This window comes from Barbus barbus (assembly GCF_936440315.1).
Source record: "Barbus barbus genome assembly, chromosome: 32".
NCBI classification, from domain to species: domain Eukaryota; kingdom Metazoa; phylum Chordata; class Actinopteri; order Cypriniformes; family Cyprinidae; genus Barbus; species Barbus barbus.
The window spans coordinates 20115433-20134051 of record NC_136760.1 but is presented as its reverse complement, the minus strand read 5'-3'; the positions used below and the strand labels follow the sequence as shown (position 1 = coordinate 20134051).

The following is an 18619-nucleotide window of genomic DNA, read 5'->3' as shown; positions in this document are numbered from 1 at the left end:
AGATTTACACATTTTAAACTACAATAAAACCACATAAACAATGTCACATTAATGCCTTGAAAGTTAAGCCTTTTTAAGTAAACTCGTTTTGAAGTGATGTTTTCAAAAATAGGATTGATTTACAGCGGTGTATTGTCATTTGAGTCCATGTTTGGAGCGCGTGGGGTTATTTCAGCCCACCTACACCTCCTAAAACAACTGCAGAAAATAAGGAAGCCGACATGATTCTAGCTGTGTGCCGTTTCGCTGCTCAGAAACATGCAGACTACCGCACAAGTGTCTTCCGCCTATTTTTCCATTCATTCCTGTACAAAAGCAAACGGGCGACTCTCTTTAACTGTCCTGCTCTTCACCAAAAGCTCTTTTCCTCTCCCTCTCTGTGTTTCTCGCGCGCGCTCGCTCTTTCTCGTTCAAGCCCTTTCCCCCTCCAGTACTTTTTCCTGCCCCTCTCTATTTATGAAAACGTCACTTCAAGTCCCTCCCTGTTTGAATCTCATTAGTTTTTTTTCTTGTGTTTCTCCCTGTCAATAATCCCGAATCCAGACTCTCTCTATTTCCATCCCTCTCTATCTGTCAATCAGCGCCGCCTTTGAACTGAAAACCACTCCGACCAACTTCAACTCCCTCAATCCGAGCGCCTCAGCTCCGTCTCCGGCTTCTGTTTCTGCCAAGATTGCCCTCTTCTTTTTGAGTTTTGAACGCTCACCCAGCCAAACGCCACTGCGAGTCCCTAAACTTAAAACTCGGGATTCGGGGATCACACCAAGATCAAGGGTTTAAAAACTTTTGGGTGTTTTTGGCCCCCCGCAAAATTAGCGCTCCTCGGGAAAAATGCCGCAGCTGAACGGCGGTGGAGGGGACGATCTGGGTGCGAACGATGAAATGATTTCCTTCAAAGACGAAGGCGAGCAGGAGGAAAAGATTTCGGAGAACTCCTCAGCAGAAAGGGATTTAGCAGATGTCAAGTCCTCTCTGGTAAACGAGTCGGAAACGAATCAAAACAGCTCTTCGGATTCCGAGGTAAGTGACAAATAACCGCGACTTGTCCACAACTTTACATGCACTTTTCTTGTTTAAACACGCTGCTAACTAGCTAACGATCTCCTCGCTGTGATTATTCAATGCATTCCCTGTGTTTCGTTGCATTTCAAGGCGGAAAGACGGCCTCCGCCTAGATCTGAAAGTTTCAGAGACAAAACAAGAGAAAGTTTAGAGGAGGGTGAGTGCTTGTTTTCTCTAAATAATGTTTTTGCTGAGGACAACACCACAGTGCCTCGGTTCCGTTTGGTTCTGCACATACATACAAAGTTCTTTCTTTTGGGAATGTAACTTAAACTAAAAGTTTTCCTCTTTTCCCCCCCGCCATGTTAGCTGCGAAAAGGCAAGATGGAGGGCTGTTCAAGAGCCCACCGTACCCGGGCTATCCATTTATAATGATTCCCGACCTCACGAGCCCGTACCTCCCGAACGGATCGCTCTCACCCACCGCGCGCACAGTAAGTGTTTTTAACGTGTTTCTGCAGGCACATGCACGTAGCTAAAGCACCACGTCCATGTTTAGGGATTGCTTTGGTCGGCTCGTGAACTTCTGACACACTTCACCACCCCGCGCAGTACAGAGGCATGCCGTGCCCGAGGATCCGCTGCCGCTGTGAACGAACGCTGCCTGCGAGCGGCGACTAAGTTACAGTGGGACGCATAACGTTAATGTGCTCCACATAAACACACGGCCACTGCACCTTTTAACTCCGTTGTTATTTTTTCTTCTCATTTTTCCCCGGCTATATTTGCATACTTGGCAGCTTACCTTTGCATTTTTATTAATTTGAATCGTCTGTGGTGGATTAGCTCGTTTGCTTCAGACTAGACGTTTAATTTACAGTAGTGTGTGTTTGAATTTATATTAATAGTGTTGTTATTACTATCGTTATTATTTTTACGCGTGAAAAAATAAAGCGTTTCTGTTATTCTAAAGCATTTAACCCTCAAAAATCTAAATAATTGCAGCATTAATATTATTTTAAAATGAAATCAAAGTGGTGCTATAGTTAGGCTGCAGTCTGCGCTTTTTCTGAATTTAATTACTGCTGAAGAAAATCGAGTAGAAATGACAGGAATTATTTTGACAGTTTAAATGGATGGAAACAAAGATGCTGTTATGACATGATGATGAAAACATTTTTACAGTGTGCCACATAAAATTGCACATTAGTCATTTATCTCAGCTAATTTATCCGAGCTTAACATAATACTGCTTGTGTTATTTAAAGAATGCAATGCACATAATTGTTATCGCCTAAGAGCATCATGGGAAATGTTTATGGTAATTAGTGAAAGGCGGTCAATGAATTTGTGATCGTCAGAATGAAAGCACAATATTGCTCATTCCAGCCTTGACACAGTGTGTAGTAAAATATTAGTGTCAGAATTGTTTTGAAATTAAATAAACATTTGATTTAAATGCACATTAAATATAATATGTTTTATGTTTACATTAACATTTTGTCATGGCATGATGGACTTCCTATTTAGAGCATGCATAATGTTGAATAACACGTAATGACAATATATGCTTAATATTTCAATGCAAATACAGATTATATCGTTTATATCAGCTATGCATAGTTATGCATATTTGTCCAGCACTTTTCCTGGCACCAGAAATAATTAATGTTGATTTAGTAGGTTAATATTTTTTATTCACAATTGATATTTTATATATTTTTAAATGCCATTGCTGTAGATATAACATAATAAGGATAGGAAAATTGTGCAGGAGGATCTTGCTGTCATTTCTGATTTTCATAATCAGCTCGAGGCTTAATCTGAAATGTGAAGGTACGCTTTATGACAGTGACATGTGGTGTAACCTGAAATTAAGTAAACGACTACCTTTGAAATGTATCTGAAATTGTGTATTTAACTTCAGGTATTTTAAAGGCATTCTGCTGTTTCTAGTATCAGTGAGACATTTTTGTAGAAACATCTCTGGCTGTTTGTGTTTGTCGTGGATATTGCGTGCATCCCAAAACATACCTTTTTGCTGAATCTGTTCTTCACTTGTTGATCATTTCTTTACTGATCTAAATGCACATTAGAAACATTCACATATAAATAAAAAGGACAGCAAATTCTGAAAGCATCAGTGTGGCTACTGCAGATGTGCATTAGAAGGAAACATTTGACATGTAGCGTGTCTTCTGTATAGCAGGTTGTGAAGAATCCCAGAGATGCTGTTACCATAGTCTGATAGTTCATAGTCTGATAGTTCCTCTCCCTGCTGGGATGGAGCCCTGTCTAAATCGCTGGCTTATTCATTTTTGGCTACCGAGATTATATTTAGCGATCTCTCACGGAAATGGGATCATTGTTTGATATCCTCCCCTATATGTGGGAGTCAGTCCAGGTCTGTTCTGACCCTCTAGCCTAAATATTATACCCATAGATATAGTGAACTTCTTTATAGTTGTATGTTGTAATGTTTGATCTCTTACTGTAACCAGGCCTACAGATCTCAGTCTTTGACATCGTGCTGTAGCCCTTCACCCCGCTTCTTTGCCATGAGGTCTGCTACCTATGAGCTGCCTGGGCGTCCGACCCACATCGCTTTGAAGTTGAAAGCCGTTGTATTCATAAACGCATTACTTAAGTAGAGGATAAATAATTCACCTGAGCATCGATTAGCTGTCGCTCTGTTTAACGAATGCCGATGATGTGATTTTTAGCATTTCTTGGCTTTTTTTTATTGTAGATTAACTTTTTATTAGTTGTATTAATCTAAATTGTATTAAACAAGCAGATGATATATTCAATTTGTATTGCATTTATGTGTTTATTGTAAGTATTTATTGAACATTTATGGATTTATTGATCCAGTATTTTGTTTTCAAGATAAATTTGCTACTGCCGCATTATTTAATCCGTAAGCATTTAGGTAATGGCGGATGCTTCTCTAAAGGTTGATATCAGAGATGTGACAATTTAATTTACGTAGACCATGTGTCAGCTCTTGCAATAGTGATGAAATGCTTTTCCCCTTGTGTGTGTTTGACTGAAGGGAGAGAGCGAGTTTAATTCGTCTGACCTCTGATAGCTGTAATAACGGGAGTTTGTATTTCCAACCACCTCAGTCGGAAAAGCTTCAAGATGATTTGGTAGCAATTAGCAATTTGCCGTGACGTTCTACTGACAATGCCTGGATCCTCTGCAGACAATAGCCACTCTTCCCCCTTTCATCGAGAGCAGTTTGCATGGCGAACACACGGCTGCGGACACACTCTACGTGTGTGTTGTGGTTGGAAAGGTGCTGGGTTAACTGGGTGGCTGTAGGCTAAAATCGCACCTCAACAGGTCTGTGGAGAGAGGGGAAAGCCAGGTAGAGCAGAGGTCTGGCCGGCTGAGTTCTGGCAGGGGGCTTTATGCCCGTAAATCTGCTGGGTTTATTTACTGCCTCTCTGACTTATGAATGTTAAGATATTTGACGCCACCCCTGGCCCCATAATTCCTTAGGCCTACAGACTTTTGGCAGAGGTTTCAGGTTTCAACATCTAATTATGTGTAGTTTAAAAAAGGAACATAATATAAAAAAAAGACAAACTTGCAACACCCAAATGCACTCTGCACTATTTAAAGCAAAGAGAAGGAGATGCATGGCGGAGACCTGGAATATTTTTTTTTTCCAATATTTTAAATTTAATGTATTATTTGATGTAAAAATGTCAAAATTGATTTTGTGTAATTAATATTTCTTGCTAAAGATGCATTCGACCCTCATGTAGCCCTACATGTTCATATTTGAATAAACCATGGCAGAATCTTTTTAGGCTAAGACATCAATAACAATGCTTTATCGTATGGATTATGTGTGTTGAATAGCCTGTCGTGTGAGGTGCAGAAGATAGTTTAATGCGGATTTACAGGGATAGACTCATACCTTATCAAATTGGCTTTACATGTTAATGGCCCCTAATTGCTATCCGCAGGGGGTTCACCGAGCTACGCGCTCTCGTTTTGTGCCGCTCTCCACAAAATACACTCCCAGTTTATTTAGAAGGTTGCCATCCTTTTGTTTTGCAAATCACTATTGTTTACAAAGAATGGCGGAAGCAAGACTCTCTTTTTCTCTCCCTCTGCCACTCTTTCCTTCTCCTCCTTGTCTTTTTTTCTCCTCCTCCCATCCTACGCGCACAAAAAGAAAAAAACCCAAAACAAACGGTTTCTGTTTGCTGGGGCTTGATAAACACTCATAAAAAAGTGCAATCTGTTTTGGATTTGTGCAAGTTAAGTTGGGGAGCAAAGTTTGGCACCATTAAACTGAAAGCAGGGCCTGCGAGACATTAGCGGCGCACAGCACATTCTCAGGGCTTAATTAGTCCAAACTGTAATTGTTCATGGTCTGCCAATAGGAGTAATGCTCAGGAAGAGTGGAGTTGCACTAAATCGGCCCATGGTTTTTAAAACAATAAATCACTTGCATATTTGTGTCGTGATTCAGATAGAGTCCCGACCTCTCCCATCTCGACATGTGGTAAATTGTAAAGTCAATGAATCGCAGATGTGGGTGGGGGGGTCGGAGGGGGTGGGCCGTGAAAGAGTACAGTACGGTTTTGTTAGTGCTTGGTAAATGAATGGAAAAGATTTGTGCTGTAAATATTTACTGAGAAGGTTTTTTTTTTTCTACTTGCTGTGCTGAATTGTCTAACGTTGATGATTTTGGCAGGCTGCACTCCATGATCGTGTGTGAAAATAACCTGGTGTTTTTTTTTTTTTCTCCCCCTGATTGTTTCTCTCTTTCTCTCTGTGTCACGATTGTGTTTTTTAAAGGCAGCGTTGTGCATACACAATGTTCTGCACTAGTTAATGAAGGTTTCTTGTTCTGATGTGGACTGTTAAGAATTTCCTAATCGTATCGCAGATAAATAGAAATATAATTTTTTTTTTTTTCAATTTTGCCGTGGTTGTGAATTATATTTCTGACTTTTTCTTGATTTCTTTCCGTTGCGTTTGTTTTTAAAGCTGCAAACGCAATCCTGTCCTGTAACTGATAAATGGGGAAATCAGATAAATGCTGTTGTAAATTCTGCGTCTCATGGAGCTGCATTGGCTTAGCAGCTGTGTGTTGTTTGACCCCACCCCTCACCTCTCTCCTCTTCACCATTTATTTCCATACACAAAGATCAACACAAGGATCGTACTGTACGTCTGGAATGCAACTTTTGTCATCTGTTAAATATAGTCCTGCTGCTGGCCTACACATCGAGAGGCTCCTGAAACATGGAAATGAAATTACTCTTTCTCTCTCTGTGCACATGCACCGTCTGCAGGCCTGTGCAGCTGTATGATAGCTGCGTGTGAATTCTTAAACGACAGGCCGATTTTCCTGACGGGGTGTGTGATGCGGGTCAGAATGCCAGTGTTGAGGCCTTTTGCGCCAAGGACCGTTTAAGAAGACCTTTAATATTAATTTCAAGAAGTGCAAAAATTTAATAACATTTCCAAATGGAAATCTATGAAAGTTCTTGTGTTGGCATCTACCATAATATTTAGATGATTTGGCAGATTATTTAATTTTCAATCTTAATAAACATTAATAAATAATTAGGTGTTAAAAGAGCCAGCATTTTTTGGTTATGATACAAACTGTTTTCCTTTTTGTCAAAGCTGTGAAATTTGCACATATTTGCTTAGATTTAGATTCATCTACAGTAAAGTACAGAAAGTCTTCAAGAAAGAATCAGATCGCTAGATCACAAAATATTTTATAAATGCATTTCAGATATTTTAAAACTCCTTGATTTGTAATGTGATGTATAAATAAATGTAAGCATGCAAGGGGTTTATTGAAATATTTTTTGAAAATCATTTTCTGTATTGGCACATAAAATCCTGGCTTTAAAAAGCTATTGAATATTTCAATTATTGCCCAGGAAAAAAAGAGATGCGTTTCATTAAACATATTTTGTGACAATAGTGGGGCATGTTGTCACACTGTATGCAGACTATTTGTAAAAATATAAAAGGGAAACATACAAAGATATAATATTTTTGGCCAATAAATATTGTTGTTTATTTACAATTTACTACATTTAAAATACACATTTTTTTTGCTGAATGTATGATAGTGTAGTTTTATTGTGCTTACGCAAAAATATGATAGAATTTGAATTTTCAAAATATATATATTTTATATGTAAATATTATATAAAATTGTAGATTTCATAATCAAAACATTTTTGTATATCTGCTTTGCTCTGAAGGAATGTTTTAGAGGAATTTACCTTGTGCAGCATTCTGGATTGGAGTGGGGGATTAGGAAAAGCGGGAAAAAGCGGGGTCGATTTGCCCGCCGTGGCATAGTGGGGGAGATGGAAGACGGAGAGGAGGGAGATGCACAAAGACAGTCTGAATAGGGCGCATAATTGCTGCTAATGTGGGGGCAATGAGAGTGGCAACAGTTCCTGGTTAGATGTCCAAACAATAGAGCCCCCAGGCCTCACATTTATCTACTAAGAAAAAAAATGAAGGAAAGAAAAAAAAACAGCAGGGACTGAAAAACGACAAGGAGGAGGTGACAAGTTTATAGTCATGTTTGATGGACAGGCCATGTGTGTGGCCCCCCCCCCCCCTTTTTTTTTACCTCTTTTATGAATAAGGCTAAGTTATTAATGCTTCCTGATTCCCGCCTCGTCATCAAAATGTCGGCTGGAAGTTCTCCAGCATAGAGGCTTGGGTGACGCTGGCGGAATTTGGTTGCACTGGGCTTTTGTTTGGATTGGAACGTGCTCGAGTTAGGCCAAAGTGCACACACATGCTCTCTGGAGCTGCCATCTGACTTGTATGCTTAATGATAGAAGTGCAAAAGTTCCCAGTGGAAGAGCATGTGTGTGTTTTGTGCTCATCAGCACAAAGTCTTTTTACTGTACATCATTCATTATAAGACTTTAAAACATAATGATCGGTGTTGTCATGCGTCAGATGGACCTCTAGGACAGAAAACACAATGACATCAGACTGTGGTAAATATTCTCCCCTGATAAAAAGCCTGATAGAGTGACCATCACTGTCTTCACACAGGAAGTCTGTCACTGACGTACATTTTCAGTGAAACTTCTGCACAGAACTTTAACAGAAAAACAAATAAAAACCTATCAGCATCTATTTTTAAACACGAAAGTAGGACAAAGTTATCTTCATTAAGGCATGTTATTGAAGCTTCTAAAAAAAGATGAAGCCTGACCAGTCACTGTTTTGCTTCAGTGCTTATTATTCTATCTTGTGAAATGTTTCTCTTTGATAAGGAAGTGAGCTAATTCAGTGTCACAGTGACAAGTTTGTCTTCTAGCTCCGATTGCAAACATGAGATTCTATAATGTTGCATTGCAGAAGGTGAAATCCTGCTTACTTCGATAATCTGCATTAATTCCTGTAGATATGTCGGGAGCGTTTTGTATGGGTAAAGCACATAATTGAGAAAGTAATAGGTGATAAAACTCAGCCCATGTATTTTTAATCTTCTAATTAAACTTTTAATTGCCAAGGGATAAGCTCTGAGCAGGGCCCGGAGTGTGTGCGTGTGTGTGGATGCGCGTGTGCTTGTCTGTTCGCTAATGAGTTTATTGCATGCTTGTATAGCAAAGGTACTGCATTCTGAACTGAACAAAAGGTGAAGGAGATTTTCTACCAGGGTAGAAAGAAATTAATCCACTAATCGGGGTTTATATTAAGATTAGAGGTACAACAGGCCGATATTTGCATGCTTTATTAGAGATATGTGCTTTATGAACTTTATAAACCACGTATTTGAGGGGGTTTTTGGTACAGATCTTCCCGACTATCAGAAGATAACCATCCTCTGTGTTAAATAATGGGTGTGCGATGGCGTTCTTGGAGCCTTGCATTATGCTGTTTTACTGGCCATACCCTGCTGAATGGCTGTCAAACAGTATAGATAATATTTCAGCTGATTAGCATTGTGCTTGTCACATGGCCGTATACCAGTTTTGTCTTGTTGATATGTCTGAGGATAAATATCACATTGAGATTCACATCAAATTAGAGGGAATTGTCTACACCTCCAGCGCGCACATAAAATGTTTTTATCGCAGACCGTAGGAAATGTTGGTTTGTTTGTTTGTACATCTTCACCCTTAAGGATTAACCTGGATCAACTGTCGCTGGCTACATCTCATTAGAGGATGGTGTGAACACTCAGTACGGTCAATTCCAAAATGCAGGGAATTGACTTCCCTCGCTGAACGAATTGTCAATTGCATTGTGAGCGAGGGGTGTAATTGAATGGAGGTGTATCTTTGGCCAGCTGCCCCTAGGGCTCCGTGAGTCTGATCAGTGTTAGCCAGAGGTGGCAGATGTGGTTTCTGATTGCAACCAATGTCCTTTCACAGTGTTAAGATCTGAACACTGACATAGAGGAGGTGTTAGCCCTCCGAGTTAAATAGAGATGATGACTGCTTGCCAGTCATAGTGAATAGTGATCTCTCTCCACCAGCTATCTGCTGAACGGAAAGATTTAGCGATGAGTAGGAGTGATTTATAAGGAAAGAGAGTTTAATCCTGACCTGGAGCTGTTTTCTTTGGCCAGCAATCAGTTTAAGCGAGGCTGGTATGGAATAGGCAAGCGACAGTGACGGCGTGACGTTTGTCTAGATGCCCTTTAGAACCGTCAGTTTTTCTTTATCTTCAGCATTACAGCGCCTGTATCTTTATGGGCCGTCGCGCTTTGCATTTTTCAAATATCAATAAAGATAAATTGCCTGCTTTGTCATAGCATGGGGCATCGAAGTGAAAGATTACAGGTCACTGAAGGGAAAAATGATCCAGCGTTTGAGAACCGTGTTAAGAACCGTGAAAGCTTGAAACTCAACAATGATGTGGAGGCCTTGACTTCTCTCAGGTTCGTTTCTTTGTGTTGAATGACAATATGTGATGATGTTCCTAAACTGTGTGTGCTGTCTTATGGTATGAGAGGCAAAGACTGGAAATGTTTGAGCAGGAGTCTGTATAGTGGGTTTTCTAAGCCCAGATCTTAAGGTCTATGGGGAAGGAAGTCCCACAGTGTTTACATAGCCCAATTGTCCTGTGGGCCCTGGAGTGTCTAATGCACTACTGTTCAAACACTTGTGAGTGCACAGATGACCCCTGCAGCAGCCTTCAACACAAGTGCTTTGTCGGTCTTACAGAGTGTGCATCTGTTTATGTGTGTGAAAAGTAGGCTAGTTGCAGGTCCCATTTACTAGGGATTCTGTTTGCTAGCACCTAGTGGTGTGGATGAGTAGTACTAAAAAGCAGCAGAGCTCAATTCATCTCGGTAGGCAGGATGGCAGATATGGGGAGGGGAGGGGGGGTTGTAGCGACCGAAGACCCCTCTTCCTCCATCAAACCCTGCCAGAAATTGACGTACGGGGGAGTCATCGAACTAATTGTTGTTTGAATTACCTGTTATGATCCAATGACAAATCTCCTCCTCTCCTGCCATTGGAGCAGAAAATGTAGCCTGGATTGGCATGATGTTAGCAAGTGTGTAAACTGTGCTTCAACAAGATGGATAAATGCAATTATTGGCTAGGCCAGGAGAAGGAAAATCCATTTAAAGCCTGAAATGCTAACCAGGGGCCGTGGTTAATTCATTTGGCCAATTTGTGGGTGATGTACGAGTGTCGTGGCACATTAGTCAAGGAGAGAGTGTGTGTGTGGGTTTAAGCATGTGTGTGTTATCGGGGGTGTTTCGTTGGAGCTGTCTCCTTGAAGCCCCTCCTTTTCCCACCCCCCTCCTCCCCCTGTCATTTCAGTGGATAATACAAATGGGCCATGAGCTCTCAAATGACAAAAAGATGCACTGAGAGCAAAAGAGCAGGATTGCAGTTCAAATGAGCCGGGAAGAGGGCCACGCTCCGTAAGGCGGCTCACCGAACGTGGCCTAACACACCCCCAGAGTCTTCAATCATGACTAGTCAACCAACTAAATTGCTCAGGGTATGAGGAAGACAGGTTGAGGAAGCAGATATAATTACTGTATAGAAACTGCTATTTACTTGAGGCACGCAAAGCTGAGGCCACTGTGACGGGCGGCTCGCCATCACCTCTGCATGCCCATTTCCGCCCATCTCATTATCCTTCTGAAGGGCATGACAGTGTTGAGCAACCCTTTGAAGAGGACTGTTGTCTTCCCCTTGAGGTCAGCAAACAGAAAGCCCCTCCATCTGGGGACTTTCTCTTTTTGTTACTTCACTTGGGTAAACAAGAGTTCCTCTCCTGACGGATGTCAATCGGCCTGGCTTACACACTATTGATTTAGAGTGGATGAATATCCTCTACTCCATTAATGTAAAGTCTTGTTGGTGAGAAACCCCTTGACGGTTACGCAAGATTTGTGGTATGCAAACACGGTGGTCACAGCCTGGGGAACTCTATGAGGAAAAAGGCATCGGTTTACAGAGCTCGACCGCAGATTTAACCAAAGTCTTTTATCAACACAGAGCAAAGGGAAGATTTTGAAAGCAGAAAGGTGTGTGGGTGCCCTCTTGCCCAAGAGTCTGCGCTTGGGTGGTTGAGGACATGAAGAAGGTTTTAGATCTGGTCACCTGACTGTGTGCTTCTCAGGCTGTGAGGTCAGGAAATCAGAGCCGGCAGGGAAGCAGCTGGCCCTGTGCCGTTCTCACAGCTGCTGTGCGGCCTTACACACTTGTATACTCAACTCACTCACCTCTGGGACAGGACTCTAGGAGTGCAACTGCACACTTGAGGAGAACCACTCATGTTGCTTTTTGTGGTAAGATTTTACTGATGCTACTTAAGTGTGTGCAAATTTTATGTTGACAGTCATTTGGTTGCTTCTGTCTTATTACAGAATGTCCGCTTTGGTGGACGTGACTGCTGTTCCCTGAAGCTCTGTGGCTATTTTCAAAAACTAATTTCAATAGCATCTACGTTAGTAATTTCTGGCTTCCTCCCAACTGCAGACAAGAAATTATGATTAATCCCACTGAGCACATCCCAGGAACCCCTTCTTTTTAGGCATAGTGGTTGGAATCTCAAATTCCCCTTTGCAGCACTCTTGAGGCCTTCTTCCAGCTCGGTATCTACCACGTCTTCACGCAAGAACAACTGCAGGCAGCGGCCTATTGACCGATAGGCAGGAAAGGATTACAACAAACAGCTTGGAAGTTTTGTCGGTGCTGCTTGGATCACTTTACAGCAACGGACATGCCTCTAGACCCAACTGCTCCGGTTTGTAGGGAAGCTGCCAGTCTTATCAGGTCCAAGAAGAGGACAAGTATTTTAAACAACCATTCTATATGAACTAATTTGAGCTGGGCTTAAAATAATTGGATTTTGTGACCGAGTTGTTGTCTTAAGCCATGACCCTGTGCCCCCTGCCTTATGATAGCTTAGAAGCAATAATTAAAACCATAAGTCTGGGAGCGCAAAGATGTAATTCTGCCTTCGCCTCGTTGTGTTTTATGAAATGGAAAATGTTAGTGTTACGTTATGGTGCGGCTTGTACCCCAATGGTTAAATGTAGATTTACTGCTCCAGCGTTGGGCCGAGGAGCTGCTCCCATCTGCGGCACGAAGTCTAACCACCCAGCATGGAATACGACACCCTGGGGCCCAGCCAGAACATGCACCAATCAGACATACATTAACACCAAGCAACACAACAGGTGAGCAATCAGACCCTGCTGCAAGCCAAGAATACAGACTCCAAATATTTTTATTGACTTTCTTAAGGACTGTGGCTTATGTAGTCATGACTCCAACTGAATTTGGAGTTTTGTATTAGTTCTGTCAAAAACAATTTAATGGGAATTGTTTGTTTATTGGCACAGAGGTGCGTCTCCTTCCCAAACGATGTCGCAAGCTGTAATTTATGTTGAGGGACTGATTGGGAGATTGCATAGTTTAACGCTCGGGGTGCTGTGGTCTGGGACTCTGGAAGAGGCGACCGCTAATTGTTGACAGAAGCCATGGGCAGAGGAAAAGAAGAGGGAGAGACAGACAGAAAGAAAGAGCGGGTGAGCAAGCGAGAGAGAATGAATGGGCTCTGGAAGCAAGGTTGTGGACTGAACCTCTGTGTTTGGTTTTCAGGAAAGAGTGGATTCTTGGGATGTTCCCCAAAGACAAACGGTGGTGCTGAGCAAAGCCCATAAACCAAACACGCTCCCTCTTTTAAGAAAAGAACTCTCGTCACTTCTCAATTGCGCTTGTTATGTGGTTTACCAAACCAAGTTGGTTGGAAATGCCTTGTCCGGTAGAGGAATCATATTTTTTCGTTTGTTTTTTTCCCAACAGATAATAAGGGTCTGCATTTGCTTGCACTGATTAGAATATTATTCATTTAAAACAGATCCGACTTTCTACTTCCCGTCTTCACGCCGTCTTGATCTCTGTCACAGATGCTCGACAGGAGGGCACATCTGCTTTCGCTAGCTTCTTGTGCAAATCCAGCTTGGCGGTGTTGTTGTGTTTTGCTATAATTTAGCAAATAACATCAGTAATGATTCAATTGGGCATAAAGTCATTGGGTGATGGCCTGTTTGCCATCTGTCTGATGGGATTACTGTTTCTATGTAATTAAAAGTGTGACCCCGTGGGGAGGATGGTGGAAGGCACGAGGCTGAGTGCTACACCCGCTAAAAGGAGGGGGAGGAGGGGCAGCCTCAGTTCAGCACTAAAGATAGTAGGCGCAACAGAGCGCTACAGAAGTGCCAAGCTCTTTACATGGATGTGCACATGTGTGTCAAACCCCTGGCTCGTTTAACTTCAATTTAGTTGGGTAGAGCAGACACCCAAAGTCTGAGTGATCCCTGTGTGCATGCAGTGTGTCGGAGAGAGGTGGGGATGCGGGCTCCTGCTTTTACTCTGATTTCACCTGGGGTTTTGTTTGGACTCTTGAGCCTCAGTTTCTCTTGGACACTTTCCAGAGACTACAAGCCTGGCTTTTTTAAAGGCTCCCTCAGAACTAAAGGGAAAGGCCCTGGTCAGGCCTGGAATTGGATTTCAGATTTGATCTTGTTGTGCGTAGTAAACAGAACATTAAAGGCAAGAACATGGTACCTAATGAGTGGATATGTGTCTGGGTGTGTTTGAGTGAACATCATCCTTGTTTCTGTTTTTATCTCATATCTTTATACATGTACTACATGCATTTATTTTTTTATTTTATAAAAAATAATATTAATATTTAAGGTTCCAGATATTATTATTATTTTAACTGTATTAAATAATAGTAGTAGAACTATGACAGTGATTATATAAATAAAAAAATCTTTATTTTATTGTTTGATTTTTTTCAACAAAAGTGTAAAAGTAAAATATATAGTATAAAAGTAAAGCATATGTCTATGTCTCTCCTACATTCATACACAAACAGGATGTGGGTCTGAAAAGGACATTAGAAAAGTAACCAGAAAAGACAGGATGGCGCGTCTTGATCGTTTCGTCCGGCAGAAAAGTAAAGTTTGGTGAAGAAAAATACTCAAACAAACAAAAATAACTGGCTTAATTAGCATGGCAGGCTATGGCGCTGACTCGGTGTGGTTGACCGGGCATGACCGAGGTGGCACTGGCCATGGGCATAGGGCCAAAACGCACAGGGAAATTACAGGGTGCCCAGGCAAGAAATAGAGCTTGTGCTGCCTCCCTCTCATATTTCGCCATATCTCTAGCATAGCTACATATTTTAGCATGCAATAACCTGTTTTCTGGACCTCTTTGCCCCCCTCCCCCCACTTCATTCTCTTTCTTTTTTTCTCATAGAGCCTCTTTATTTCTGCCTTTTTAGACCTTTTCTTACTTTCTCCTCCCCTGCCATTCTGTCTTTTTCTCTCCTCCCAGTGTGCACTCTGATTACCTCTCCAAACTGGCAATAAGTTGATTGCTTTACAGAGATGATGTAAGCCCTTGCCCTAGGGTACATCAGGTTGGCTTTCGCCTGCTTTATCTTGTAAAGCCTAAATTAACAGCTGGTTTGGTTTGAGTTCTTCTGGATCTGACTAAAGGATTAGGCTTCGTTCTCATGTGAGTCAATCTGGTTTGATTTATTGCAGGTCTATCAAAAAAGATCAATGGAGGCCCTTTTGAAAGTAAATCCTTAATCGCTCTTTGCACTTACGTGTCATCATTGTGAGTTTTCTCTCCCTCGTTCTCATTCCCTGCCTGTCTTCCTCTGGCTCTCTTTTCTCCTCGCCTTTTTTTCCGTCTCATCTCGGGAACACGGCGATCAGGAGTGTCAGTGGTATTTTGTTGTTATACGGGATGGATTTTTTTGTTCTCATTAGCCGTCCATCACAGCAGCTCAAATTGAAGCCCAGCTTTGCCAGCGCAGGCCCCGATGCCGGCTCGCTGCATATTTTTATCGCAGCGCAAATCTACCTGTACGTGTCTACACATCCCAATGCCCGCAAAACCTAGGGATGTATACGAGTATAATCATTTTAAAGCATGGGCCCTTGTTTAAAATATTTCTTACTGTCATTTTCAGGAGTACCTTGCAATCAGATTGGTCAGTAGTTTGAATCAACACTGAACATGGTGCACAACTACACAGCATTTAAGTCCCAGCATCATTTTATTCGTAGGGAAATTACTGTAAAGTTAAGTCCTGGAACAGAACGTGCAGGTCTTCAGAAACATTTTGAACTCCACACATTGCGTTTTAGAATTGTGACGTTTATTTGTGGTGCTGTGGCCAAGGGTGTCCGTCTGGCACAAATTTACATAATGACAACAAGTGCAGCAGCCCTCGGATGACCTGGAAAGTGAAACGGGATCTGCTTGTCTTTAATATTCCTCCCCTCTCATTCCCACTTTCTTTCACTTGTTCCTTCACTCCTCCATTCTTTTAACAACAGGCCTATTATCCACACTCATTTTTTTTCCCTCCCTCTCAAGTCCATGACTCTTAAAGAATCTGGTGCTGGAGCGGAGACACTGGCATGGCCTGCCTGACGGGGAGCCACACACACACACACACACTGACGCACTACGACCGGTAACGGTGGTCAGACAGTATCTGTGTGTCCACTTGAAAAAAAGATAACGTATGCTGTTTTCAAACACAGGTGAAGGGTATTGAGTAAAACGGTCAGGATTCCAGAGCAGTAGAAATGATACTTTTGTACAACCTAGTGAGTAATTGAGAATTCAAGGTCCAGGGAAAATGTGTCTCTTTCTTTTCCAGTGGTCCTGTACCAAATGGCGCACTTACGATCTCAACGACTTGCAAAAGCTGCATAAAAACTGTAGGGTCCTTAAAACTGTAGGGTGTCCTACAGTTATTTTATGTTTGAGAAGGATCATTTTAGTTAATGAGTTCATTCATTTTGTTGATTTCAGTGAACCTGTTTAAAATAAAAATCATTGTGTTTGAGTAATCACTCAAGTGATCACATAAGTCTCTGCATCATTTTACATCTATTTTTTGATAGTGAAATTAATATTGAGTTAAAAACAATGCACTATAGATGTTTTCAAATCAATTAAATTACAAAAAAAAAAAAAATGAATAATTGATTTGTTCACACAAGTGTTCACAGCAGCCTCTGCATCATTTAAAAAATGTTTTGGTAGTGTCATTAATATTTATTAACTCATTAAAGATGTTTTCAAATGAATTCTTTTCAAATACAGACTTAGTCCAATGCTCATGTTTTACTTTTTTTTTTTAACCCTTTCAAAAGAAAACATAGCCATATCAGACATGACTATTCCTGTAGCATTTCTTCTGTTTTCAGTACCGTCCCCCGCTCATTCTTTACAGACACAAATATTGTGTATTGTGGCGTGTGCGATTCTGCATGTGTGTGTGGTGCTGAGAAAAGCTCAGGCAGATCGATGTCAAGTTTAGGTGTGTCCTTCTCCCTGGCTGGCAGAGCAGGGCCGAGGGGCCGAGCAGGCAGGAGGGAGGGAGGGAATTGACAGGGTACGTGGGAAGGAAGGGCTCGCTGTCAGCCAGACAGACCTCTTAATCCAATAGCCCTGGGGAAAGGGTGTGTGTGCGTGCACGTGTAAACCTATATTTGTGTGTGCAAAATTTTCAAGCAGGGGTTAGTTGGTTTAAACACCTCAGCTGAGGCTATTGTATCCATATGTGTGGGTCTTGTGGTTGTTTTTGTGTCGGTTTGTGAAGGACAGCGTTTCATACGGCCAGTGTTTGCTGTCAGACATCTTATTGTATATTTATGTGAGTATGACACAACGTGTGTGAGGGAAAGGGGGTGGAGTAGTGGATCTGTCAGTGAGGTATCATACACATTTTGCGCCCACAAGCCTTAGCCTTTCTCTTGGCACGCCCTCATTGTTTTCAACACTTCACTGTAAAAAAATCCAGAAAGGAGTGATTGCATCACCTCAGAGTTCGTTAAAGTAAAGCACACTATTTAGCCACATTCCATACAAGCCTGCTGTCTCTAGCTTGCATTCTCTCTCTCTCTCTCTCTCTCTCTCTCTCTTTTTGGCATAGACTTTTGCATATATCACGGGCTGCCAGGCTAAGAGCCTGGGACTTCCCCACGCCACACTCCAAGCCTTTGATCCCTTGCTTTGGAGGTAACATCAAAAGGAGAGGCATAGAAAGGCAGCTACTACTGTGAAGTTCAATGTTCAACTTGATGGCTTGGCTGAGGGCTTTTTTTCTGTACTGCTTCCCCCAGCTGACAAAAACACACAGTTTGTAGCCAAGGCTTTTTTTCCAGTGCATGTTAACCTTTATAGAACACATCTGTAAAAAAACAAAACCCACCCCCAAAACCATATAAATCTGCATGTCCGTGTCTTGCAGCCTTGCATGAAGGAGGCTTTGGAAATGGAGCTGGAGCATTGTTAACGTAGCGTTGCAATGAGTTGCATCAAGTAAACGAGTAGATTGGAGAGAGGATACGAGGCAGAGAAGCTGGCTTCATGCAAGTTCAGGTGCACACGTTGTCATCAGCTGTCAGAGTCTGTTATAGGGTGAAACAAAGCATTGTGGGTTGGTTTTCAGCGCACTATTATGATGAAACAAATGCTTATCATAATGATGTTGTAACTGAATCATTGCTGTTTATTAAGGTCCTGAAGCTGCTGTCAGACTAGAATTTAACCTCTTTCATACGCATACTAACACAGGTCAACAAAAACTCAAAATCATTGTCCATTATAGAGTCCAGAAAAAATTAGCATGTCTAGTTTGACCAAGGTTTAAGATATTTCCATGTTGGGATGTTTCCATTAAATGTTGTCTTTTAAGTCCTGGTCTGTTGGTATTGCTGTTTAAACCACCAAGGGTCACCCAACTTAACCACAAATGCTGTTATTTTTTCTTTAAATGCTTGACAATGCTGATCCACCTTCAGTTGGCATAAACCAGGCTGGGTCAGATAAAGACTGCTGTTTATTTAGTCGATTTGAATTAATGCATATAAAGATGTGTTCTTTCATCAGGGAGATTTGACATTATAGCACAGGACAGATGCATCTTATGAATAGACCTCTTAGTATATTCAGAATTGACATGTCTTGCATGTGTTACTGTTTAGCTAAGAGTAGAGATTAGTTTTCACACTCATCCAGCATTAGTCCCAGCTGCGTCCAGTTACACATGTAGTTCTGCATCTCATCTGTGC

At 41.6% G+C, this 18619-nt stretch overlaps 1 protein-coding gene across 9 annotated transcripts in view; it reads left to right on the top strand.

The window, feature by feature from the left end:
• The first annotated feature begins 513 nt into the window (after positions 1–513).
• LOC306852631 (transcription factor 7-like 2) overlaps positions 514–18619 on the top strand; it is a 79570-nt gene continuing 61464 nt past the window's right edge. For 4 of the 9 annotated variants that reach the window (XM_079389624.1, XM_079389622.1, XM_079389618.1 and 1 more), the window contains exons 1-3: positions 605–1020; positions 1153–1219; positions 1372–1496. In XM_079389624.1, coding sequence (XP_079245750.1) covers positions 832–1020; positions 1153–1219; positions 1372–1496 — 381 coding nt within the window. In that variant the 5' untranslated portion in view covers positions 605–831. Of the gene's footprint in view, positions 1021–1152; positions 1220–1371; positions 1497–18619 lie in introns of all 9 variants that reach the window. The other 5 variants (XM_079389623.1, XM_079389621.1, XM_079389617.1 and 2 more) reach the window with 2 other exon arrangements.